Genomic DNA, 26,741 nt, shown 5'->3' on the forward strand with positions numbered 1-26,741 from the left:
TTAAAAGCTTCTTGCCAATTCTTCCCAAACTCCTTCACCATCATCACCATCTTAAGAGCTTCCATTGCATGAAAAACACGGAAGGGACGTCACATTCCCACACCCATCGCACGAGCCCGCTGCTCTTAGTGTTTTCAATGAGATGAGCTGTCCAAAATGCATGGACACCAATGGCAATGACCACTGCTTCATTTTCAAGTTGCTTACATGTTAAACCTAAATAAACTCCATCACCTGGGTTCTTGGGTACTTGGGTACCAGAAGTGATTCTCGAGTAAGGATAAACTGCAAGTGAAAACCATTTGTCAAACCCAGAATTGTAATGCTCGTAATGGTAAATTTTGATTTTTTATTGCAGAAAATTCTCCTCAACTTTTCCTCTTCTACTATGCCAAAGAAATATCAACACGTAGCCATGAGCAAATAAATTAAAATTCAATTTTACCTTGAAATCAAAATTGTGAATGAATAATCAACTGATCTATTTTTAAAGGACCTCCTTTCAATATATTAGGCACAGACGCACACCTTTTACCCAAATGGTGACAACTCAGTCTTTTGCAGTGCTTCTCTACTATTGAGTGAATTTGTCATTGTTGTTTAAGTTTTACTAATAATCTGAAAGTGAAGTTGTCATGGCTTGGCTTCCTGGGGTTCAAACATGTTGTCTCTTCCGAAAAGTGTTTTGTAGAGTTCAATAAGCTTCAATCTTTATCGATCGTATTGGAGGGACCCAATAGGTTTAGGGATTGTTTATTGAATAGCCTCCATGAGAGAGATACAGGTTTAAAGAATATTCACTATGAGGCTAGTTAAGTCTTTTTAAGTTTAATATTTTTTATTTAGAAATTTGACAAGCCAAACACAGGATATGCACCTATTTCTATCATCAGTATCTGAATCTAGCTTACAAGCCTAATGATTATACAATATTATATAAATCTATACATATTCAGTTTCCCATAACACGATTTAATTTTTGAAACCTAGATTTCTTTTCTGTGCGTTATGTGATTTCAGATTTTCTTTTGTTACGTTTTAGTTTCTCTATTAGGAGCTTCCAGAATGTTGCAATGGATGGGAGGATCAAGGAAGAAAGTGACAACTGTAAGCATTTCGCTTTCTCTTTCTCTGATTTTTAGAGCGAATTTGAATTACAGTGGATTTAAGATATCGTTTGCAGTTTTGGGCATTGAACTGAAATTTTGTATAAAATCTTTAATTGATTTGAATATGAAATGTTAAACTTTTATTCTGATATTTGAACATTTTTAAATGCGCATGATGGACTGGAAAATTTTAGTCAAGGAAGTCCATACAGAAGAGGTACGAAAATTCTTGATTTATTGATACAATAGTTTTCTTCGGTTATAATCAGGAAAAGGAAGCCATATGGTAGTTTTTACTTTTAGGCTAGATTTTTCTTGTCAGATGTTATATTGAAAATTGAGAGTGTTTAAGTTTCAGGAATATAATTGTTTAATTTCTTAGGCAAAAGCAATACTTTGAACAACGGAGGCGGCAACTGCAGCAACAAACAGCTGGGTTGGAGATGTCTGAAGGGGGAGGATATAAATGTTCAGAAAATTACAAAGAGCATAGGTCATTGGATGTTCTCAATTTGCTAAACTTTTCAACCAGTTTCCAAGACTGCAAACCTTGTTGCCCTAGTGGTAAGAATCTAAAAATTTAGGGAAAATAGCCCAAAATTATAAAACATTAGTGTTCATTTCAAATTCAGTACTACCTTTTTAGTTTGGCAATTATGGCCTGAATGTATGCTAATGGTGTCAATTGCAGCCATCTTGAAAATTGGTTTGGTGTTTTTATGCATTCTTTGATAGTTTGGTTACCCTGCTTCTCTGAGCATTAATTATCTAAATGTTTTAGTAAGCCTTTAATCTGAAAGGAAATTTTCATCTCTTTTGTTGTTCCTTCCTCTTTGTTCCAGTGACAGTTTTTGGCGCTGAAGATATTCTTCTTAGCTTGTTTTGCTACTCTGTTAAGGCTTTAGCTTTATGTTCTGATTAAATAAGTTTCTGGACTTTTAGCAGAAAGTTTACTGTTTGAAGTAAATCAGCTAGATGAAGGATCACTTCAATTACTTTTCTATGTGAGATTCCTTCCAAGAAAATGTAAAATCTTCAATGCTGGTGTAATACTTATTCTCTATTTTGTCATTATGTATAGCTTGTTGACTCTAAACTAGAAAATCAGTCAATGTCCTGAATCATTATTAGACATTAGCGAAGACAGCTGATTTGTAATTGTATGAAAAAGTTTTTTTTTTTTTTTTTTTTTTTTTTCCATTTGTGCTAGATCTTTCTAATTAGATAAACAGATCACAATTGTTAAATAGTTTTTGGTTTGATGGCCTAATGTATTGCTTCTCATGGTATTAAAATCTTACCAATTTTCCAAGGAAGGAAAGATTCAAAAGTCAATACTTCAACAGTCAAGAATCATATAGATCCACCAATAATTCTAGCCAGCACAGTCTGCCCGTTCAGTTCTTTAGAAATTACGGAAGCAAGTATGTTATTTAATTTATATGGTCGTATTCTGTAAGTCCATGACTGGTTTTTGAATCTTATCAAGTTTCTCTGATTTTTATTTATAGTCTGTATGTTTAATGTATAGTGGTATTATTCTGTATTTAGGTTCTCAATCAGGCAGCCAAGTGGAGACTCTATCCACAAAGAAGTGAGTGAGTGTGAATGGTCATGTTATTTTGGAAAGACCTTCTACTGTGTTGCAGTAAACAAGATATATTTTAACTTTGTACTTATGGAACTTAGTTTATTTGCTCTGTCCATCATGCAGTTCAGTATGGACACAAACATTATGCCTTGTGTATATTTTTCTGCTAGGGTTTTGTCTTGTTCTAGTGATGAATTCATGCTTCTAACTGCATCGCAGGGTTCTACTCAGTTCTCCAGATGATCTCAGCAATGCTCTCTATGATCCTGATAATAAATCGGACTTTGGGAGGAAAGCAACTCAACAACGTAAATAGAAAATATTTATTTGCTTTCCATGAGTCTTCCATTAGAATTTCTGTATGTTAACTATTCTAGTAATGGTAATTCCTTTAATATTTACCATTTCCTTTTACTTGTTTTTCAGAATTATCGTTCTTTGATTTGCTTGGTGATGATGATTCAGATAGAAATTTAGAAGGAACTCTAGCTCCTGAAGCTCATGTTGCATTTTCAGTTGATGGTATGACCTGTTTGTGTCGGAATTTGAATTTAGGGTTTAACATATAGATTGCGAAAAACTGTTGCTTTTAGTTTGTATTATTGGTCAACTATAACTAGCTATATTCCCTGTATAATAACAAAAAGTATCATCCATTAGAAAGCCTGTTGATTTCAGTTTGGTTCATAGGGCAAATGGTTAGGCACTTGGTATGGCTTTAGATTTTGACCTTGTGGTGGTGGTTTAAAAACATATTTGCCACAAAGTGTTGCATGTAAATATATTTACCAGCTGATGTTGTTTTGAAAAGTCAAAGGCATAACTGCTATTAAAAATCATGACTGGAGCCAAAAGATTAGTCATGAATTATGTAACACAATTCCAAACTGTTTGTTCAAGCCACTTGGCATTGTACAATGGTCGTATTTCCTTCTAGAGTTACCTTTAGTCACAGTTTGATTATTCCATTTTCCCCATATTGCATTAAGGGATATCTGTCCTACATTGGCTGCATCATCCTGATCTTCACTGAATACTGTCTCCAATTCTTCATCATCAATTACTTCTTTAGCTTGCAATACATACTTCTTCTTTTGGCATTTATGAGTTGGTGAGTATTTTTGTTGAGTTCTCTGGTTAAGGATCCTGTCACGGGTCGATGAACTGCCGAATCTTCAGCTGCAGCAGCCTTTCCCTTATTTTTGTTTCTTCCTTGCTTTGCTGAACCTATGATTGCTGTGATGGAGCTCGTTGGAGGAAGCCTTGTTATCTCAAGACTCGTTAAAGAGAGAGAGCCTCTAATCTTGATTTATATTTCAGAATATGCTTGCTTTATTCATAAAATTCATCTCTAAGAGATTACAAATAGAGTCCTACTGCAAATATTCCTAAGTAAATCAGAAGTTCTACTTAAAATAAAATAGCAAAATGCCTATCAGAATAAAATAGCACTATGACAGCATATTCTTAGTCTAATAAAACTCATCGTTTATCTGAAACTAGTTTTTTCTAGAAAGAATGATTAAGTGTTTAAGCCGTGATCTACTTGCTATTGTCGATGATGAGTTTTGTCGATAAAAGCGTCTATAATAATTTTTCATCACACCAATAGCAAAGGTTTTGGGCTATTTTCTCATCGATATCCTTACTGGTCAGGGTACTAGGGAATCTGTTTGTGTTTGTAGGCAGTTTTGGAACATTAAGTGTAGGCAATAGGCCCATCTGGTTTGGTTGTCTACTGGTTTGATTTTGAGAGGTATAGCTAATTAGGTGTTGAGACTGGTTGGGATTGCTGGTTTGAGTGGTGTTGGTCGTGTTCAATACATGATTTTTGGCTAGTGTTTTAGGTTTCTATTGGATTACTGCTACTGCCATTTCTTGTAGCCTAGCTAGAGAGTAGGCTTCAGCTAGGGTGGTGTCACATATAGAAGGAGGAGATATAAGAGACAGAATCACGTGAGTGGTGAAGGAGAGTAGTGTGACAGCCGTCTCAGTTGGTTAGACGGTTATGAGAAGAGCTCATCAGCTAAACTAATAAATAGAGAAGGGAGAATCTGTTGTATTCATTCAGAAGATCAATAATGAAATATTCTTTTTATTCTCTCTTCCTCACTTCTTCTCCTCTTCTTCCTCTTCTTCTCCTCTTTCTCCAATTCTCTCATCTCTTCTTCCCTACTTTTCTAATCCTTAACCTTCCTGATGCGGTAAGGGCCGAACCCTAACAGTGGTATCAGCGCTAGTACGTGAGGGAAATTGATTGCCTTCCTGATTCCGAAGATCGCAATCATGACCAGATCGGTTGTCGTTAGCTCTGAGATGGTACGGATCGTAGAGCTAGAGGAACAATTGAGGAGTCTCCAAGATTCAGTTCAGAGGAATGTCGCCCTTGTGGAAGGGCCAGGAAAAATCCTCCCGAGATCATGAATCCTTGAGAGAAGACCTAAAAGGATTTATGAAGATGATGTTGAAGGAGATCAAAAGCAAAGAAGTGAGCTCCACCGAAAGGGAAAGGGGGCGGTATATGGAAAACAGACGATTGTTATCGACGCCCTCTGTGAATAAAGATCAAGGCAGTTTAGGTACTACTGTGATGAATACTGTTAATACTGAGATGTTAACAAAAATTGAATTGATAGCCTTTAAAGGAAAAGAACCTAGATCTTGGTTGAGAAAATGTGTCAAGTATTTTGAGGTATATAAAGTTCCAATGGACTAGAGGATTAGAATTGCGAGTCTATTTCTATTTGAAAAAGCTGATGCATGGTTCCATAACTGGAATAGAGGGAAGAATCATTCCTAGGAGGAGTTTGAAAGGGAACTATGTAGTAGATTTGGGGATGATGGTGTGGAAGATATTGTAAGGAATTAATGAGATTAAGGCAGTAGACAGGGGTGGAAGAATATCTTGATGATTTTGAAACATTGAGGGTTAGATTGGAAAGATTAATGCGAGAGTTGGGAGAATCTTATTTCATGTCAGCCTTTATGGGAGGTTTGAAGGATGAAGTCAGATTAATGGTGAGAATGTTGAAATCTGTCTCCCTTAACCAGGCAATTGAAATAGCCAAATTACAAGAAAAATTGATTGACCATACCAAAAGAACTAAGCCTTTCCCAAGAGTTTATCATAACAATTCCTATTCTAAAGTTACAGGAAATTCATACCATTACAACAAACCATTCCAAACTTCATATCCCTACCCCCCAAAACCACCTAACTCTGACAATACCTGAAGCAATATTGCTGTAAATAAAATCAATACCAGTAATTCACTAAACCCTTCACAAAATAGCTCTACTTCCAAACCAGCCACTTCCCACAGTCAATCTACAAATAGACCAAACTCAAGACCATGTTTCAAATGTGGGGAGAAATTCATACCTGGTCATCAATGCAAACCCAAAACCTTGTTAGCCATTCAAGTGGATGGTCAAGAGGAAGGGCACATGGAGGAAGACTTGTACACAGTTGATGCAGAAGCTATAATTGACGAAACTAGTAAAAATTTAATGCTGTCAATTAACGCAATGGAAGGCAGCCAAGGTTCTGGAACAATTAAAATAATTGGGAGGCATAAGGATAGGCAACTAATGATACTTGTGGACACAGGAAGCATCAAAAGCTTTGTGGATAGAAAGGTAGCTGATGACCTGAAGATACCTTTAGAGAAAACACCTCAATCTACTGTCACAGTGGCTGATGGGAGGAGAATGCACTGTATGCGCAGATGCAAAGGCTTCAAGTGGGTAGTGCAAACCTACTCATTTTGTTTTGATATGAGGATTTTGGAGTTGGGAGGATTTGATGTGATTCTAGGAGTAGATTGGCTTCAATCATTCAATCCTGTCCTATTTGACTTCCATGGATCTAGAATCATCTTAAGTGACAAGAAGGGAAAAATAGTGTTGTGGGGACTGGTAGATTCAGCCACCAAACCAATTCTGAAGGCTTGCAATCAGTACCAAGAATTAATGAGCAAGAAAGGCATGGATTTTCAAACTCCTCTTACATGCAGGAGACTCAATTGCAACAAGAAGGGATGAATGTTGTTTCTAAAGAGATGATGGAAGGACTACAAATTATTTTGAAAAAGTACCACAGTTTTTTTAAGAGTCCCAAGGATTGCCCCCTTTTAGGAGTCACAATCACTCCATTCCTCTAGCACCAGCTGCCAAGCCCATCAATCTGAGACCGTACTGGTATCCCCATTTTTAGAAAGCTGAAATAGAGAAACTTTTTTTTGAAATGCTGCAATCCTCCATTATTCTGCCAAGCATCGGTCCTTACTCTTCATTAGTGTTAGTTAAAAAGAAGGATGGTTCATGGTGATTCTGTGTAGACTACAAGAAGTTGAAAGACCGTTAAAGATAAGTTTTCTATTTCTATTATTAATGATCTCTTGGATGAGTTACAGGTGGCAAAGATTTTTTCTTGAAGAAGGATAATATTTGTTGTTGTATTTCACAATAGAGATTACAATCTATTTATATATGAGAGACGGTATTTAAATAGGAAGTAAAATCAAGTCTATGATTATACAATCTTAAGATTAAGCAACTGATCCATCTATCAATATTTACTTCCTATTATTAACATATTTACTTCTTATAACCTATAACACTCTCCTTCAAGTTAGAGCATAAATGTTAATCATGCCCAACTTGTTACATATATAATCAATTTCAGCTATAAGAACAACCAACCCAAAACAATAAAAATAAACAAAGGATGAGAAAAACAGAACCTGTGAACAGTAACTCATGAACCGTAACCGATGAACAGTAGTCGTGAACAGTTCCCATGAACAATACCCGATAAACAGTGCCCGATGTCTCCAAATGTTACCCTTTATGGATAACCCAAATGAACAGAACCCTAAGTCTCCAAATGTTACCCTTTATGGGTAACTCGATGAACAGAGTCCTAAGTCTCCAAATGTTAGCCTTTATGGATAACCCAAATGAACAGAGTCCTAAGTCTCTAAATGTTACCCTTTATGGGTAACCTGATGAACAGAGCCCTAAGTCTCCAAATGTTACCCTTTATGCGTAACCCAAAATGAACAGAGCCCTAAATCTTCAAATGTTGGACAAAATCCACAAGCTAGCAGGTGTACGTCACACTCTCCCCTGCTAAATTTGCGACGTCCTCGTCGCAACTGAATTGAATACAATTACTAAACCAAGACCGGACCCTCGGGTATTGTGGTTCGCTAGTACCTTGGGCGGCTCCACCTCGTCTCACATGGCTAGCCCTTTCCTCGCAGGCCCACTAGCTTCACAATATGTCTAACTCAGGGCGGCTCTGATACCATGAAGAAGGATAATATTTGTTCTATTTCACAATAGAGATTACAATCTATTTATATATGAGAGACGGTATCTAAACAGTAAGTAAAATCAAGTCTATGATTATACAATCTTAAGATTAAGCAACTGATCCATCTATCAATATTTACTTTCTATATTAACATATTTACTTCCTATAACCTATAACATTTCTAAACTGAACCTTAAGGCAGGATACCATCAAATCAGAATGAAAGATGAGGATATTCATAAAACTGCTTTCAAGACACACCATGGCCACTTTGAGTTTAGTGTTATGCCTTTTGGACTCACCAACGCACTAACTACCTTTCAAGTGTTGATGAATCAAATATTTGAGCAGCATTTAATGAAGTTTTTCCTAGTGTTCTTTGATGATATCTTAATATACAGCCTTGATTTGGAAACTCACTTTCAGCATCCGGAAGCAGTATTCAGGATCCTACAAGAATAGCAGCCTTATGGCAACATTTCCAAATGTTCCTTTGGTCAATCGGCAGTAGAATATCTTGGCCACATCATCTCAAGGGCAGGGGTCTCTACTGACCCCAAAAAGGTGCAAGTAATGTTGTTATGGCCCACTCCAATATCTGTGAAGGAACTGAGAAGTTCCCTGGGCCTCACGGGCTATTACAGGAAATTTATAAGAAACTGTGGCATCATTGGCAAGCCATTAACGGATCAATTGAAGAAAGATGCATCCTAGTGGGGACCAGCAGCCCAGCATGTCTTTGAGACTCTCAAAAAGAGGATGACAGAAGACTAGTCCTCAGACTTCCAAATTTTTCAAAAGCATTTGTGGTCATGGTTTTAAATAACGGTCGTTACATAACGTAATGACCGTTATATAATGGGTTTTGGGGGGCTGTTATTCATTATCCCGTTATATAACGACCCCCCGTGATTTGCAGGTGTAATGGCCATTACATAATGGTAACGGCCGTTACCAATAATTAAAATTCTTTTATATCCTTCCTCTTCTACTCCCTATTCTTGCTCCCTATTCTCATTTTCATTAGTTTCTACACTTTTTAGCAACTTCAAAAACTATATTTTTTAAGTTTTCTCTTTCCTTTCTCTTTCAAATTTCAATCTTCCCCTCCATATTTCTCATATAGGCTTAGATCCATCATAAACTACTCTATTTCCAAGCTTATTTCTTCTAAAAAGTTAGTTAACTTTTTATCTATTTTAGTAATCATTGTTTTTTCCCTTTGTTTAAAAAGTTTTTGTAGATTGAAGTGTTAGTTTTGAGTTAAAATTGTACTTTGAGCTATTAGTTTACTCAATCTATAGAGATTATGTTAATTTTTCTTATTTTAAACTATATGGTGTTTAATTTAAGTTAAATAATCTATATTTTATGTATTTATGTTTATTATGCATTTGTATACATTGTTATGAATTAAATCTAATCAATATCATTTCATTTATGAACTTTGCAAATTTTTTTTAAAAAAATTTGTGTAGCGCCAGGCCATTACCGTTACAGGCCCGTTTCCGTTATCCGCGACCGCGAACGTGGCCGTGATTGCGATTTAAAATCATGTTTGTGGTGGAAACGGATGCTAGCCAGTGGGGAATTGGAGCGGTGTTGCAGCAAGAGAATCGTCCTATAGCCTTTATCTCTAGAGCTTTCGGGCCAAGAAATCAAGGCTTATCAATGCACGAGAAGAAGTTGCTGGCCATTACCTTTTCAGTCTCTAAATAGAGACATTATTTAGAGCAAGGTCAGTTCTTCATTAAAACTGATCATGAGAGTGAGTATAAAGTACCTGTTTGAGCAAAGGTTGCACACTAATCTACAACACAAAGGCATATGCAAGTTGTTAGGGCTGGATTATAAAATTTTGTACAGGAAAGGGGTCGGGAATAAAGTGGCAGACGCATTATCAAGAAGGCCTGACAGAGGTGAGGAGACTATTTGTGCAATTTACTCTTCTTGCTCTGTTATCACCTTTGTGTGGATGAATAAACTTATTACTAGTTATGAGAATGATGATAAGGCAAATGAATTAATTAGGCAGCTATCTCTAGACAATACGACTGTTCCTAATTTCCAATTGAAGCAAGGGATATTGTGGTATAAGGACAGGCTGTATGTGGGTTGCTCTACTTCACTAAGGTAGAAATTACTGGAATTGTATCATTCATCCACTATGGGAGGACATTCAGGGGTCAATAGCACCTATGTAGGAATTAAGAAACATTTCTTTTGGCTTGGGATGCAAGCAGAGTTACTGAAATATATATGAAGTATATAAGGAAGTGTGATACATGTGCTCGATGCAAGGCTGAACATTGCTCTTCTCCTGGGCTGCTGCAACCTTTGCCTATTCCTGATCAGGCTTGGCGGCATATTTCTATGGATTTCATAGAATACCAAAGTCAGGAGACAAGGATACTATTTTAGTGGTAGTTTGTAGATTCACTAAATACAGTCACGTCATCAGCCTCAAACACCCCATTTCAGCTTCTGTGGTGGCAAAAGCATTTATAGACAATGTATTCAGATTACATGGAGTTCCTCAATCCATTGTATCGGACAGAGATAAAGCCTTTACTAGTCTCTTTTGAGAGGACCTTTTCAAATGTCTCGGGGTTCAATTGGCCTTCAGCTCAGCATAACACCCCCAATCAGATGGTCAGACTGAAAGGGTTAACCAATGCGTAGAAGCTTACTTAAGGTGCATGTGTCATCTACACCCTCCTACTTGTAGTGGTTGCCCTTGGCTGAGTGGTGGTATAATTCTAGCAGTCATAGCTATTCAAATGTCCCCTTTCCAGGCTTTATATGGGTACAGTCCCCCATTTCTGCCTCTAATTTCAGAAGGTATCCCAGCTGTGGAAGAAGTGGGCAAATTCTTGCAAGAAAGACAATGGCCGAGTAATCTGCTTAAAGCCAACTTACAGCTAGCTCAGCATAGAATGAAATAGCAGGCAGATAAGAAAAGAAGTGAAAGAGAGTTTCAGGTGGGAGACTGGCTCTTCGACAGAAATTGAAGCTAAGTGCAAGATTTTATGGGCCTTTTCAAGTCCTAAGCAGGGTAGGAGCAGTGGCTTACAAGTTACGATTACCGGCAGCATGTTCAATCCATCCTGTTTTCCATGTGTCCATGTTGAAGAAGAAACTGGGGGGAGAAGGAATCAGTCCAGTGATAGACCTCCCAGCAACTCAAGAGGCTGAGATGTTGATTACCCGGGAGAAAATCTTGGCTACACGGAAGATCACTAGCAGGCAAGAGACAGTGCTGCAAGGTCTTGTTAAGTGGCTTAATCTGTCAGTAGAGGATGCCACATGGGAGGACAAGGACCTTATTCTGGTCAATTTCCAGAATTTTTACATCCTTGGGGACAAGAATGTGCTGATGGAAGAGGTATTGTCACATACAGAAGGAGGAGATATAAGAGGCAGAATCACGTGAGTGGTGAAGGAGAGTGACAGCTGTCTCAGTTGGTTAGACAGTTATGTGAAAAGCTTATCAGCTCAACTAATAAATAGAGAAGGGAGAATCTGTTGTATTCATTCAGAAGATCAATAATGAAATACTCTCTCTATTCTCTCTCTCAATTCTCTCTTCCTCACTTCTAATTCTCTTCTTCCTCTTTCTCCAATTCTCTCATCTCTTCTTCCCTACTTCTCTAATCCTTAACCTTCCTGATGCGGTAAGGGCAGAACCCTAACAGGTGGTTGGTTGACATTCTTATGGTCATTTGCAACTCATCATTAAGGAAACTCAGGGCATGGTTTCCAGTATACCTGCTATGGGGTAAAGCACATCATATGAATCCAAGTGCTCTTGCAGTGAACTGGGTTGTCTCAGGTTTCCCAAATGAGCAGCAGGGTCATCGAAGGCATGACTTCCAAACCTGGCCCCCAATGCTTTTACATATTCTTCGCAGCTAGCATATACTTCATTTCCCTTCAGCTTCACAAACCTTTGATGCCAGAGAATGGCCCTTCCCTCCAAATGCATTACTGCCAATTAGCACTGTTTCTTACAGCAACTTTAGCCGTCTCAGACAAGTACTCACAGTGCAGTAACCATCCATCCCCATCCCCATTGAAATGGGGGGAACTCCAGTTTAGTGTTACTGCCCTGGGTTTGACAAAATTGTTCTCATTCTTAGTGGAGGGTCGGTCTACTATGATCAGTCACCAGTCACCACCTCTATTTGCTGCTTTCCCGGACTAGCAATGAGACCTTTCAATTCAATGACCATTCCTTGCAAACGAGACTCCATCTTGGCTTCCTATCTTTGCCCAAAACTAGTTTGGCCAATTCCTGCCTTAGATCCTATAATCTTGCGCCTTCAGCCATTGTAAGGACCAAAGGACTTTGATACCAATTGATACAATCTTAAAGTAAATAGGAAAATAGAGAAAGAAAGAGAGGAGAGAAGAAGAGAAATAGAGGAAGAAGCAAAAACTAGAGTGATTCAAGAAGCAGAATGGAGAATTGAGAGAGAGATTTCTCATTCAAATTGCAAATTCTAGAACAGATTTTACAAGTAATGTTTCTCTCTAAATACAAAGCAGCTTACAAACTTTAGTAATTATCTCCCTCAAATTCTTTGCCCACTTAACAACTTAACACACAAATCCATGCCAGCTTTCCTTCCCATGCACTACGCGTGCACTGCCCCTTTTTCTTAAATGCTCCATATTACTTAAATCAAACGCACCGTATCAGTATTGCACAATGGCTTACTCTTGATTTTATAGTGAACAGAAAATTAGAAGTCGAATGCAACACATGAAATGAGTGAAGCATGGTAAGAACTCATTCAAAAGAGATGACCAGTTTGGAAAATTTAAACCTGTAATTTTGTAAGTCTTTTATCATGTAGTATATTCTACACCTTCTCATGAATGTATGTATTTAATAGGAATCTATAGGTATTGCAATACTAAGAACGTCTCTGCTAGTCAAAAGCCCTAATGTCTAACTTTAATCCTATTTGTTTTTTGTGAAAAACTATGGTTGACTTGACTCGATGCTCCTAAAACAGTTCCATATTCTCCAATATTCTCCAAGGAGGCAAGTTTGGGATTATTTTATGATACCATTAATAAAAGTTCTTCCTTTTTTTTTTTTTGCATAGTTTGCATGTTTTAACTCTACAATGCCAGCTTTGACAGACTGTTAAATGACTTTAGTGATGTATTTAATTAGATAACCTAATGAACTCCTTTGATTTATGGAATTATATCTATACTGTAACTTTTTTGGCAACCTTCAATCATTTGACACCTGTTTTTGCATTTCAGGTTTGGGTAAAGTGGGCACAGAAACACCACCACACTCACCACGACAACTTGACAGGTGACTGTTGTTTCTGTTTATCAATTTTCTTTTCTTTATTGAATTAATTTTTGATTTCCAACAACATCTAATTTAGTTGTTGAATGAAATAACACATCATGATTTTTAACCTCATGTTCCTTTACCCCTTGTTTGGAATAAAATATTTCACAAGAATTCAATTCAATTCTTTTTTATCAATTTTCTTGTTTAGAATGAAAAAATTCTTTTTTTTTTTTTTGCCTTACAAATTTTTCATTTTCAAAAGAAATGAAAGCATGCATGATTTTGCAAGAATTTATTTAAATTCTTTTCTTACAAAATGAATCATACCAAATGGAGGCTTAGTGAACCTACTGATATGGAATTTCATGTTATGTATTTATTGCTACCCTTAATGGAAACTTATTCTGGGTACTAATGCATTTTCACTACATCAAGTCATCAACTTTAACAATCATGAACCATGTGATGGATGCAATTATGATGTATATCTTGTAAATTTTTTACTTGACTCATTTAATTTGTGAAGTTTTCACTTTAGTTTCTGACCAGGAAGCAAGACAGACTAGTTTCAGCCTCCTTCGCCCCGACCAATATTTGAAGTTCTTAATTCTATTTGATAATTTTTACTTTCTTTTATATGTGCTGTTATAAACTTTAAAAGTTGATTAGGTGTTCAATTTTTCCCAATGAATTTTATATACTCATGTGCTTTTTAAACCCACATCTAACTTCACTGGAGACTTGTCATGGGTCATATTTATGTTTGATAAAAATGTATAGAAAATGTATTTGTTTTTCTTGTCAAGTAGCCAATCCTTTTACTTACACCAGGTTTGACTTTTGTTTATGAAGCTGCATTATATAATGCTAAATATGTAGAATTTTTTTTAGAAAAAGTGAAGTAAAAAAAAAGAAAGAAAGATTGATTCAAACCTACTCTAAGCATATTTTTGCGTGGTTACAGATATATTACCTATGGTTTCTCCTCACCGTTGGAGACTGTAGAGCATAACTCATCAAGGAACCTTAGTTCTGTATTGAATGATTTAGAACTTGAGGTGGTAAGACCTCCACAGAGTAAACCTACATGAATATTTAATTGTGATTATTCTATTTCATCTAATTCTTGTTCAGTTGTTCTCTATGCTTCTGTCTCTTATTATTTCAGCTACTTCTCTTATGGTGAAATTGTTGGGGAAAAGGGATTGAGAATCGTAGAAAATAGAGGATTAAATTAGTTATCTAACTTAGCTAAAAAATATAGCTAACGGAAACTCGTAATCTGGATTTGAGAACTGAAGATTTTATTTAGAGATTGTGATAATTCATACTACGGAATACGGACTTAATGGCTCAATGTCTTTTAAATAGACATTACAAAGAAACTAGTAAGATATTAGTAACAAAAATAAGAGAAAATAAAGCCACTACAGTAAATGTGGCTGGACTCAAAAATAGAAAAAGAAATAAGACCTAAAATATCTGAATAGAAATTAACTAACAAAGATCAAATCAACCTAACGTTAATTATGTGCTAATTTAGAATCAACCTTCGACAAAAATTTTGTCCATTATATGGAAAATACTTCCCTAGGCTATTTCCTCTTATTATTGTAGTTACTTGTCAAATTTTGACCATTATATGTAACACACTTCCTCTATTGAATAGGGATAGGGATGAATAGATATATCAAATAGGGGTAAGACTTTACATGTAGACAACTCTTGCTTGTAATTATGTGTTTAAGGGATGACTTGGAGCAAAAAAAAAAAAAAAAACAACCAAAGTCGTATTTTGAATATGTGATTAGACTAGCAAAGAGAATCTTTGCATCAATTGTATCAACCGACAATGCACCAAGACATGAGCTGAATGTATCTCTAAAGGTCAATACAAAGTTTGCAAAACTGCGGCGCAGAATTGCATGAAACGTAGGTCGCATTTATCATTTGCAATTTATGTTCATATGGATAATGTATTTATAACAATTTATATATATTTACAATAATTATGTTCTATTACTTTTCTGTTGTCTATATTTGGAATAAAAATATATGAGAATTTCATGACTTTCTCATTTCTACCCAATAACTTCCTAAACATATTCATTTTCAAAATAATTTTATTTATTATGTAATTCATAAAATTAGTATATATAAATATAAAATTAAGTAATTATTTTTAAAAATCTGGAATTATTTATATAATAAATCCAACTCATGTTTAATTTATTTTTGTGCTAATTATATCGTTTCTTTTCATATACAACTCATGATATTATTTTTTATACCAATGACCTTTTTTCATTAAATTAGTTAAGCTAACTACATTACAATGATTGGCTTTAAATATTTTCATATTTCTTATCAAATATCTCCACCATAATTTTGTGATAGACTTTTTTTTGTTAAATTATTAAACTAAAACACAAAAATTACTCCAAATATTTTCATGTCTCACTAAATATCTCCACCTCAATTTTACCACTAATTATCTATCCCTTAATAATTTACATTTCAATTTAACAATATTACATCTTCATTAAAGAATTTTTAATTTCATATTTAATGATTTTTTGTATTAAAACTACTCTAAATAAATGAAAAGGAAAATAACAATCCCATGCAACAACCTTTTTCTATTCTATACAAAAGCCTTTAAATTTGTAAGTTCTTTTAGCTATCAATTCATAAGATTGAATTGCAATAGCCTTTTTTTTGTTACAAGTCGTGATAAAGTTTATGACTTTACTCCATGCAATAGCCTACTTTCAGATCATGTCATGCAAATACTACTTATAGGAGCATGTAATAGTCCAATTGAACTTTTGAATGAAACTTTGTTCTCTGCTCGAAGTTGCCCTTAAAACTCGCAATTCCAATGAAGACCTTGCCTACATGTAGAGTTTTACCTTTATCTGGTAGATATTTTCATCCGCACCCCTATTCAGTAAATAAGTTTTCTTGATCAATCTTTTTACAGAAAACCTCTTCATTTTTCCTTGATCTTTGCATCTTCTTTATGAATGAAATCCTCTATGATGTTTTATCATTGACTTGAAACAATAAAATTGATTGTATGGCGACTGCTAAGCATTTGCTTGATTATGAATAGTGTGAACTGATAGTAGTAGTATCTTAAGGGCATTGTTTTTTGAATCATAATATTCTTGTAGAATTATTTTCTATCCAAAAAAAAATTTGGTTAAAAAGCTAATATGTCAATGTGTACTGGTCTTTTTCATCTAACAAGGATACTATTTGAAAACTTTAAGCTGTTTGCATTCATTTGATAAGATTTGACGCAAACTGGTTTGATGTGCTGCTTGCAGGATGCAATAATGCAAGATATTGGAATTCCTCCTTTTGAAAGTTCCTTAGAATTTTCAACGATGATTGAGGATTCATGTGGCCAGCTAAAGAAGAATTCATCTGAGGTCAGAGACTGCAGGAAACTTCGCGGACGGGATAGTAAATTAAGAAGCCGATTCTCTATTGAACAAGAATTTTGTAATACCAGAATTGATAATGAAGACTTATGGGATGGTAATGTTTCAACATTTACATTACTTGTGATTACAATATCTCCTCTCTCTCTCTCTCAGTAGATAATTATGACTTTGTGATTAGCTCATGGTATTCGAACTTATAATTTTTAAGTTCTGTATTGTTGGAATGGTGTATGTGTATATATATATATATATATCTTCAGTATTTTCCTCTTTCGCTTTCCCTATCCTATAGGTACAATGTTGATCAATAGAGAACCGCTTCTTTTATATATGTATTGTGTGACTCAATATTATTATATTCCACTTCTTTCCCGACACCTCACAAGAAAAATCGTGAATTGGATCCCAAATTGATGGGTTAGTACGAGCTTATGCATATGGTTATGCACTCTTTGAATAGAAATCCATTTTCTAAAAGATCTTGACTTTCATGTTATTGTGGGTCTCTGAGATTCTTTCGATGACTTATGTTGTATTGAAGGGACATCTATATGATCCATTGGGTTGTGTAAAGCACGCCGTGGCTATGAAATCAAGGAAAGTTACAGAAAAGACACTTCTTTTCTATTCTAATTCTGTTAGTATTATTTAGTCATCTCGGCTCAATGAGCCATTTCTTCCATGCTGAACTGTTGGCACCAGTCCTCCATTGTCCCTATGGACCAAGATATATACATATATATATATATATATATATATACAAGAATTACAATTTTTACACTAGGTTCATATACTGTAAATTTATGATACCAAGTGAGTCCTATTGAATTAATGCGAATTGGTCTAGGGACATTGATGCTTTTTGTGCTTTTGATAAGCATCTTAGATTTGTAATCACCTGAATGTCAATATTGGCAAAAAATGATATAGATGTGTGTGTTCATTCTTTTTGGTCTCTTTATTCTAATCAAGATTTATGATTTGTATGCTATGTTACATAATGCAAATTTATGATACCAAGTGAGTCTTATTGAATTAATGTCAATTGGTGAGTGATGATGATAGCTTTTGTGCTTATAAGCATCTTCAATTTGTTAGTAACCTGAATGCCAATATTGCAAAAGAGAGCAATCAGATTGTTAAGTAAATTGCTGGTTGAATGGATATGACCTAGCACTAATAGCCACCTATGCATTCAATTTACGTTTGTGTTATGATAAGAAGTAAGGGTGTTTAAAACAAATAGTCTTTGGGGCTGAAATTGTAACAAAAGAAGAATATGGAAATTAGTAGAGTTAGCTGGGAATTATTTAGGGAGTGGCAGGACTAGTTTTATCTTTACAAGAATACATATACATAGAGTAGCTAGTATTAAGGAAGTTTCATTCAACAATCAAATAAAAGAATTATCTCTTCTCTATTTTCTCTGTAATTCTTCTCCCCTTTCTGTTTCTTTTCTCAACCCAGTCTATTTCTCTCTCTTTCTCTCCCTATTTCTCTGTTTCAAAGGGCATTTTAGGTCTGATACGTTACGGTTTGCATGTTAAAATGCACGCATTCATGCACATGAAAAGCTGTCTTGCATTTCATCTACTTCTAACCTTGAGACATGAACATTTAATATATATTTCTTCTGTCATGGTGTAAAATGCTGCTGGCACAATAATGTAGTATGTTTCTTGTGTCTATACTCTGTACAATATTAGAACATTGGGTTCTGTAATGAGGTTGGGCCTTGGTGCTTCAATATGTTTGCTCCATAGCGACCTAGAGCTCATGGATCTAAACCATGGAAACAGCCTCCTCGCTATGCAATGAGAAGACTCTGCACCTCTGACTCGCCTTAGAGTATGCGATGCCTGAAGTTTTGTGCACTAGAATAAACCTTTATTTTGGTTCTGCTGAGGAGGTTGGCAATATGTGCAGAATTCCTTCTATTTACCTGTGCTAATGTTTCATCAGCTGTTATTGTTTACTTTTGTTATTTCCACAGTTTTTGCAGAATGGTCATTATTATTGTTTACTTGTTGAGTTCTCTGGTTACGGATCTTGTCACAGGTCGATGAACTGCTGAATCTTCAGCTGCAGCAGCCTTTCCCTTATTTTTGTTTCTTCCTGTCTTTGCTGAACCTATGATTGCTATGATTGTTGTGATGGAGATCGTTGGAGGGGGCTCTGTTACCTCAAGACTCGTTAAAGAGAGAGAGCCTCTAATCTCAATTTTTATTTCAGAATATGCTTGTTTTATTCATAAACTTCATCTCTATAAATAGAGATTACAAATAGAGTTCTATTGCAAATAGTTCTAAGTAAATCAGAAGTCCTACTTAAAATAAAATAGCCTCTAATCTCAAGACTCGTTACCTCAAGACTCGTTAAAGAGAGACAGCCTCTAATCTCGATTTGTATTTCAAAATATGCTTGCTTTATTCATAAAATTCATCTCTATAGATAGAGATTACAACTAGAGTCCTACTGCAAATAGTCCTAAGTAAATAAGAAGTCCTTAAAATAAAATAGCAAAATCCCTATTAGAATAAAATAGCACTATGACAGCGTATCCTTAGTCTAATAAAACTCATCCTTATCTGAAACTACTCTTTTCTAGAAAGGACGATTAAGTGTTTGAGCCGCGATCTACTTGCTGCTGTCCATGATAAGTCTTGCCGATAAAAGCGTCTATAACATTACTTTTCAGTTAGCTCTGGTTTATTAGATGCCAATTTTCATGATGAAAGGCAATGTGATATATCCCGGAAAGACTTGAAATGTTATAGGGATGGTGATTTTGCAGATTTCTTGAAATATGGAGATGAGGAAATGCCAAATTATGCATTTGGGGATCCGTATAAGCTGGAGAAAAGGTATTCATTGACCTTTTTGTCTTTCTCCTCACCCTTTTGCATTGAAGTTGACTTGCACTTCTTGATTGTTGTAATCTGATGTAGGGACTGTAAGAAAGCAACTAAAAGATTCAATTTTTTAGGTGCTCTCTCTCTCTATATATATATGTGGCGTGTATATATATATATAAAACTATTGCACTTGGTGTGTTAGAATATTAAATGAGCTACATAAGAGCCCCCACAATTGGATTCAAACATGCAACTTCATGAAGAATTTTAAGGTTCTTAACGTTAATTGGTTCCTTAGGGACTATATTGAATTGTAGATTACCTAGTTTCACCAAATACTATTGAATGTTGAAACTTCAAAAAATGCAGTGGTTGTTTTCCTTCTTTTATGTGCCATGATTTATTTTGCCACTATGGTAGGTAACTACGAAGCCTCTCATTTAATTTTTAGACTTATTATGTTACACTTATCTCATAAATAGTATTTGGCATAATTCTGAGACTTTTAATTGTTTAGTTTCCAGTAGAAAATTTAGTTGGAGTTGCATGCATGTTGTTTCTTGTGTTCTTCCTGCTTTTTGTTATCATGCTTTATTAATAGGTTCTTATCTATTTATAATATGCTCTCAGTTTGGTCCCTTTAACTTGTTTAATTTCCCTCTTAGTTGATGATTCTGTTTGAAATCTTGAAGTCCACTTGTGAATGTTGTCCCCCTTTCTGGTTACACTTTGAGGCTTCATGTGTTGTGCAGAAAATAACTTATGTGTGGAAATATTTTCTTATTTTCTAAGGATTTTTTTCTTAAGAAAATAACTTATCTTTAATTGTTTGGTTGCAATGTTATGAAACAAACAATGTTAAGAAGATTCATGTATAGAAAGTCTAGTGTTGTTCACAAGATTCTCAAAATTTAGAAAACAACTTTTTCTTTTGTAAAGAGAAGTTATTTTTCTTAGATGACTTAATTTATTCTTTGATCAGAAAAATATTTTCTATTGGCCAGTGTTAAATTTGGGCCAGGCCTAACTCACCCCAAAAGCTAGCTCAAGGGGGGAGGAGTGCCTATGGCCCATATAAGGGGCACATTACCCCTTTCCACAACCGATGTGGGATTCACCACACCCCCTCACGCCGAGAATTTTTACTGGTGCGTGGCACATTTATAGGAGGCCCAAAATCGGATGGGGAGGCTCTGATACCATGTTAAATTTGGGTCAGGCCTAACTCACTCCAAAAGCTAGCTCAAGGGGGAGGAGTGCCTATAGCTCATATAAGGGACACATTACCCCTTTCCACAACCGATGTGGGATTCAACTGTCATGGACTCGCATTTTGACACTCAATTAGGACCATGCGGCACTTGACTTGAACGCCTTTAAGCCAAGTCAGCCTTGAGAATCACCCAATTCCCTGTGAACATGAATATCCTGATTAGTCAAGGTTTCACTCGCAAACAATGAAGCCAATAGGCAACATTCCATCAGAAGCCTCACAGTAGGCACAAAGATAAAAACTGAACATGAGAATTCATGAACAGGCTACTTATTTTATTCCAAGGGCAAAATAGTAATTATACATTATCATCGATACCATCGTTACAATAATTCTACCTCCCTTGTAGACAGGGGGACGGTCTGTGCCACGCACCACTAAAAATTCTGGGCGTGAGGGGGTGTGTTGAATCCCACATCGGTTGTGGAAAGGGGTAATGTGTCCCTTATATGGGCTATAGGCACTCCTACCCCTTGAGCTAGCTTTTGGGGTGAGTTAGGCCTGATCCAAATTTAACAGCCAGTTTTGTCCAGTGTCCTAAATGCAAGAAAATGCTAAAAATATTTTTTGGAAAATGTATTTGATAAAACAAACAGAGTCTAACATGCTTTCAATGTTTTTTTCTTGAGATCAAGTGATCAACTAATATTATTCAGCTAATTTTCTTGCATATCTGATTCTCGTTTGTAGAAGAATTTAGATTTTCTTTTTCTGTTTCTGATATACTTCTTATTTTTATAAAAGATCAGGAGAATAGGAGTTGAAAAAAACACATGGGCTGTACTTATCAACTGACTGCTATCTCTTTTTGGGAATCAGATTCTCCTGCTCAAAACCACCATACATCAGAGAATGATTATGATTTAATGACTTCGAAAGAAGCAAGGTTTGTTGACTTTCTTATAAAAGTGGCTTGCTGTCTTTAGAATCTGCACTTACAATATTTTTTGCTTAATATGGTGGCAGGCATCATTTGGTGGGCACTGATTTTGACTCTGGAAATGCAACTGCACATTCTGACTGGTCTTGCTTTGTTTTGGAAGATGCAAAGGAAAATTTGAGTTTGTTGAGGTATAGCTTATCCCAACAGTCACCCTTCATCCCCTCTCAGTCAGTTTCTTTGCTCCTTTAGCTGATGGTTTGTTTCCTTTTTGAACTCTTGGCAGTGAGGAGTCATGCTCATCTACAGCAGGTTGTATATATATTTTTTCCATCGATTGTTCATAAAGTGAAGTTGGCTTGTTCAGAAATGTTGTTTTGCTTAAGTGATTCTTTTCCATGTCCAGTGAGGGATGAGGTGACTGATATTTCACAAGTGAACTACATAGCAAGAGACACCAATAGACATCAAAATGCTTTTGATGGTGCTCACTTTAAGCATGGTGCTAAAAAGGTACTTGCCAAAGAAAAGTGTTTGAAAAATAAGAATAACCTTAAAAAAGGAAACAATCCTTGTTGGTCAGGAAAACGTGTGCAGAGGCCAACTTTGTTAGAGCCCCGATTAGCCCATAATTTAAATCATCTTTCCCAAGAGAAAATAGGACAACGTGGAAGTTGGTTGTTTGAAGAAGGATATAGGTCAACTGACATGAATTTGGATCACAGTTCTGTATGTCAAACCTCCAAAACACAACGTCCTTCCTCAGGGTCCAAGCCTTTGAATGAAGGTACCTTTGGCATGTTCCTTGTCCCTGAGCCACACATCGAAGTCAAATTCTCTTTCAATAGATCCAAACATGGTAGTCCTTTTAAATGTTCACCTCATGGCAGTTGTATCTCTGAAAAGTGTGCTTTTTGTCAATCATCTTGTCACAAACGCTATAATGTTTCTTCTACATTATCAAATTGTGAGTTGGGAGCAATCGCGCCAGATATTTTTCCAGAGTCTTCAGATTTTGAATTGGAAAGCCGCCCTCCACATTCATCGCAAGATGCTGTTTCTGAAGGAGAGAAATTGATTTTGGAATTATCATCAGTGAGAAGTATTAGCAAATGTGAAGAAAATAACTCAGAATCTCAGCAAGCCAATGACAATAATATCATGCCTCAATCTGGCCTTGAGTGCAAGGAGTTAAAGGATGCAACTTTAGAGACATTGTCTTCTGCAAAGATCTCTGCCAAGCCTGACAGCAGTATAGGTGGTAGAGTATGTCTAATGAACTCTGGACTGTAATCTCTCTTTCAAGCCTGTTTTATCTCATAATGTATTTGTAATAAATGGGCGGTCTGCACCATTGTCAGACACCGCCATGATTATGAAGTTCCTTTTCTTTGTCAAGATGGGAACAAAGCTAATCTTTGACCTTTACCCTTCATTGTTCAATCTCAGGTCTCTTAAAATGGATAAGCTGTCTTTTTCCTTTTTTGCCTTGTTTGAACTAAATACACTTTCACTCGTCTTAATACAGAATAGAAATTGAAAGGCTGGAGAAAGAAGGATGGAAAGTTAAAGACAAAGTAATTGTCTCAACTCATCTGCCCAGCTGATGATGCTAGAAAGCTGTGTCCTTCATCTTCATTGTGTGCAGAAGGTACCAAAAGAGGGTAGACACTGAATAAGGTATATACCTTCCTGATGATAATTAGATGTCGAGTATGTTTTGGGACCAAAGGAAGGAATACATCCTCTTTTTTTTTCCCATGTTTAAGGCCTTTATTTCAAAAATTTGTATGATTGAAGACTAGCCTTATCCTCAAGGCTGACGTGTGGAAGCTGAATTTGAATATCAATTGAGTTCATTCAAGTTGTTTCTTTAAGAAGATGAAGAATTAGTCAGGGACCAGACGTACCCAACAGCAGTTTGTATCAAGAAGTTGTGGTGGTGGCATCTTCTAGGCTGTCTCTACAAACGGCTCCCCATTCTGTACTCCTATCCCAATTGCTCTTAGCCTTATGATGAAAAGCATGTTGATATGGAAGTTGTACCTTAATTCTACTTCTTCTCAAGTATTATGCATTCATCTTCACCAATTATAACATTCACAAATTTGATGTTTGGCAAACCAAAAAGCATATTGATATCCTGAGATTCAGAGAATAGGGTTTTACAATGTGTGTGCCAGCTCTCTTTGGGAGAAAGATGTTATTCTCTTTTATTTCTTTCCATTTGTCTGCTAGTGACGCCTAATGGTCTCTCTGCTACAGTGTCAATTGTCCCTGTCGTTCAGTTCTGTACGTACGGATGTGTCAGAACTTCTTTCTACGCCAGACGACCATTTAATTCCCTTCGGCGCGCATGTGGGCAGGGCTGCAAAGTGATTGGGCCTGCTGTCCTCTCTCATGTCACATCACCGAGCTGGAATTCTTCTTACAGGGCCTATGCTTGCAGGCGATCCGGCCTGCCTCATGCATCTAGGTCAGGGCCGAAAATGCTGGACTTGTCGACCAAAGAAGGTTTCATGGGTATCTTCCTAGGTCCGGTCTTGTCCAGGGACGGTGAGGCCCGCAGGTCATCACATAGAAACAAGTGCACTTTATGCAGATGCCTTAGTCCATGCTTCTCCCACTTAGACATTTACTCCATCCGATGCCATTATTGACTTGATCTTAACAGATCTGATGTACTCATCCCTTGATTTTATCGCCACCATAGAAATTCAACTAGAATTTAAGCCCAAGCTAGTAGCATAATTCGAGCTATTTTCAACATTTCCTCCTCGAGCCCCTAAGTTTGTACGTCTAATCTTATAATTAGACTTAGCATAAGCAGTGATTCCCACTAATCATTTCATTAATATTCCTCTAACAACTAAACTCATTCTCAACATTTTAATAAAATTAAAGTTTTACGTATTTTACAAGAAATTATCAAGAACATTTTTTTAAAAAAAATATTAACATTTTTATTAAAATAAATATGATATTGAATCAGTTATAGTAAAATACATATTTAAAATCAAATTTTATAATAAACTTATTCATAAAAATAAATATCAATATTAAATTTCATGACAATAAAAAAATTGTACGTTTATTATATGAAAGATAAAATATAAACGATAATGCAATAATTAAGTTAACATTTTTAAGTGAATTAGTTAAAAATCTTTGACATTTTTAAAGGGCTGGTACCACTAAAAATTTTGACCATAATGCATTTTTAGATTTAAATTCTAAACTTCTAATTTTGACACCACAATCCAAATTTTAGCACTGCGAGTTTAAAAATTAAAATTTTGAAGAATTTTAATCAATTTGAAAAAAATTTAGTTTTGTACATGTGACTGCTAATATGATTTTTTTTTTTTAAAATTTTATTTTCCAAATATGAACCACTTAAAAATTGTCGTTTAATGTTAACTAAGGGCATGTTAGTGAATTATCCAACAAAGAACCATAATTTGGACTTAAAATCTAACCAAGAATGTAATCCTCCTTTTTTATTCTCATCTGATTTCTTCTCCCCATTGTCTCTATTTCGACCTGCAAAGTTTGTGGGAGCAAATTATTTGTGGTCATTTTACTATTGAACGACAATATTTACTCGAAAATGGAAGCTACCAGTGCTACATCTTCCTCGTCCACCCCTACCATGTTTCTTGCCCTGTTTATAATGAGACTGCTGTTTTGTTTTGTTGATGACTTTATTATGTAAAAAAATTCAGGGAGAAAGTTCTATCGCCGTCCTTTTTTGGAAGATAATTGATTTGTGTAAACTTATTATATTGAAATTGTTTGCATTATCATTAAGGGTTTGCCCATAATCTATTGCAGGATAACAATTATGACCTTTTTTAAATGGTGTGTTGATGAGCTTCATGCTGAATTAAGTGAGAGGCCTGTATTTGATGTTATATTCTATAAAATGGAGAGGTTGTGAGCTGAAAAGACATTTGAAGTTTGTTGATAGAAGATTGATAAAGAAAAGGAAAAAGGTGAAGAAAGAAATGTTATGCAAGTTGAAAATTCACATATTGCACCATCAACAATGGAGGATGAAAGTAATATTCATAGCAAATTTTGTTATTGTGATTTTGTGGGTCCGTAATAGAATGAAGAAAAAAAAAAAAAAAAAAGGCAAGATGTTGTGTCAATTTGGATTTGAATGGATCATGCTCCCAAAATTAATAGTTTAAGATTAAAATTTAAAACGCATAAAATTCAAGATTTTTAGTGCTATTAGGCTTTTTGATAGTAGTTTAATATCAATAGTTATTATTAATAAAATAAAGAAATATTTAATAATGGTTATATTTTAAAAGTAAATCACAATACAGTTATTATCTTTTAATGCAATCTTACCATTAAAGATATATCAATTAAATAATCATACAATTCTTGTACGAAAATATAAAGTGGAGCTACATACATATCCATAGTAAATATTGGGAGCCAAACTCACATTCTAACTCTCTTAATTTAACGTGTTCACTTACACCATTCTATGATAGTCAGTAAAATATAGCGACATACCAATCTCGTAGCGGCAAGAATCAATAAAATATAGTATCATACTTAATTTGTTTATTCATATTTTTTAGGAGTAAGCAAAATAATATGCTCTACCTTTGAGAATCCAAATCCATCCATATATATATAAAGAATCCAAATCCATCAAAAATATATATATAAAGACATCAATATTTTTCAAACGCCAATTACAAATAGAAGAAATAAATGGTAGAAGTAAAATACAATTTTAAATATTTACCAAAATTTCAGTGAAATTTCTCCAATAACTATACCTAACCCATTTATAAGGTAAACTCAACAATAACAACAGAAAGTCTCGGGCTCAACGATAAATTTCACAATGCTAAATCCAAATCTCCATATTCAGCTGGAGTTCTCTAACTCCACTACCATCTAAAAATTATTCTA

At 35.4% G+C, this 26,741-nt stretch overlaps 1 protein-coding gene across 14 annotated transcripts; it reads left to right on the forward strand.

Annotated features, from left to right (window-relative positions):
* LOC110609628 lies at positions 1–25,848 on the forward strand. Of its 14 annotated transcripts, none has more exons than XR_006348802.1 (19): positions 2–332; positions 1,040–1,107; positions 1,304–1,326; positions 1,492–1,673; positions 2,423–2,533; positions 2,661–2,703; positions 2,920–3,008; positions 3,127–3,222; positions 13,301–13,355; positions 14,305–14,401; positions 16,673–16,886; positions 19,587–19,656; positions 19,741–19,778; positions 21,740–21,806; positions 21,887–21,991; positions 22,087–22,112; positions 22,207–23,066; positions 23,329–23,480; positions 25,635–25,848. XR_006348802.1 is itself a non-coding variant. In XM_043951312.1 (18 exons), the coding sequence occupies exons 1-18, from the start codon at positions 323–325 to the stop codon at positions 23,338–23,340; spliced, it is 2,166 nt and encodes a 721-aa protein (XP_043807247.1). In that variant the 5' UTR covers positions 2–322; the 3' UTR covers positions 23,341–23,887. The 14 variants fall into 14 exon arrangements, 12 of the variants coding, with proteins under 12 accessions (XP_043807245.1, XP_043807258.1, XP_043807247.1 ...); XR_006348799.1 differs by lacking the exon at positions 25,635–25,848 and adding an exon at positions 23,570–23,887; XM_043951312.1 differs by lacking the exon at positions 25,635–25,848 and having other exon boundaries at positions 23,329–23,887.
* Positions 25,849–26,741: the final 893 nt, after the last annotated feature.

This window comes from Manihot esculenta, chromosome 2, assembly GCF_001659605.2.
Source record: "Manihot esculenta cultivar AM560-2 chromosome 2, M.esculenta_v8, whole genome shotgun sequence".
NCBI lineage: Eukaryota > Viridiplantae > Streptophyta > Magnoliopsida > Malpighiales > Euphorbiaceae > Manihot > Manihot esculenta.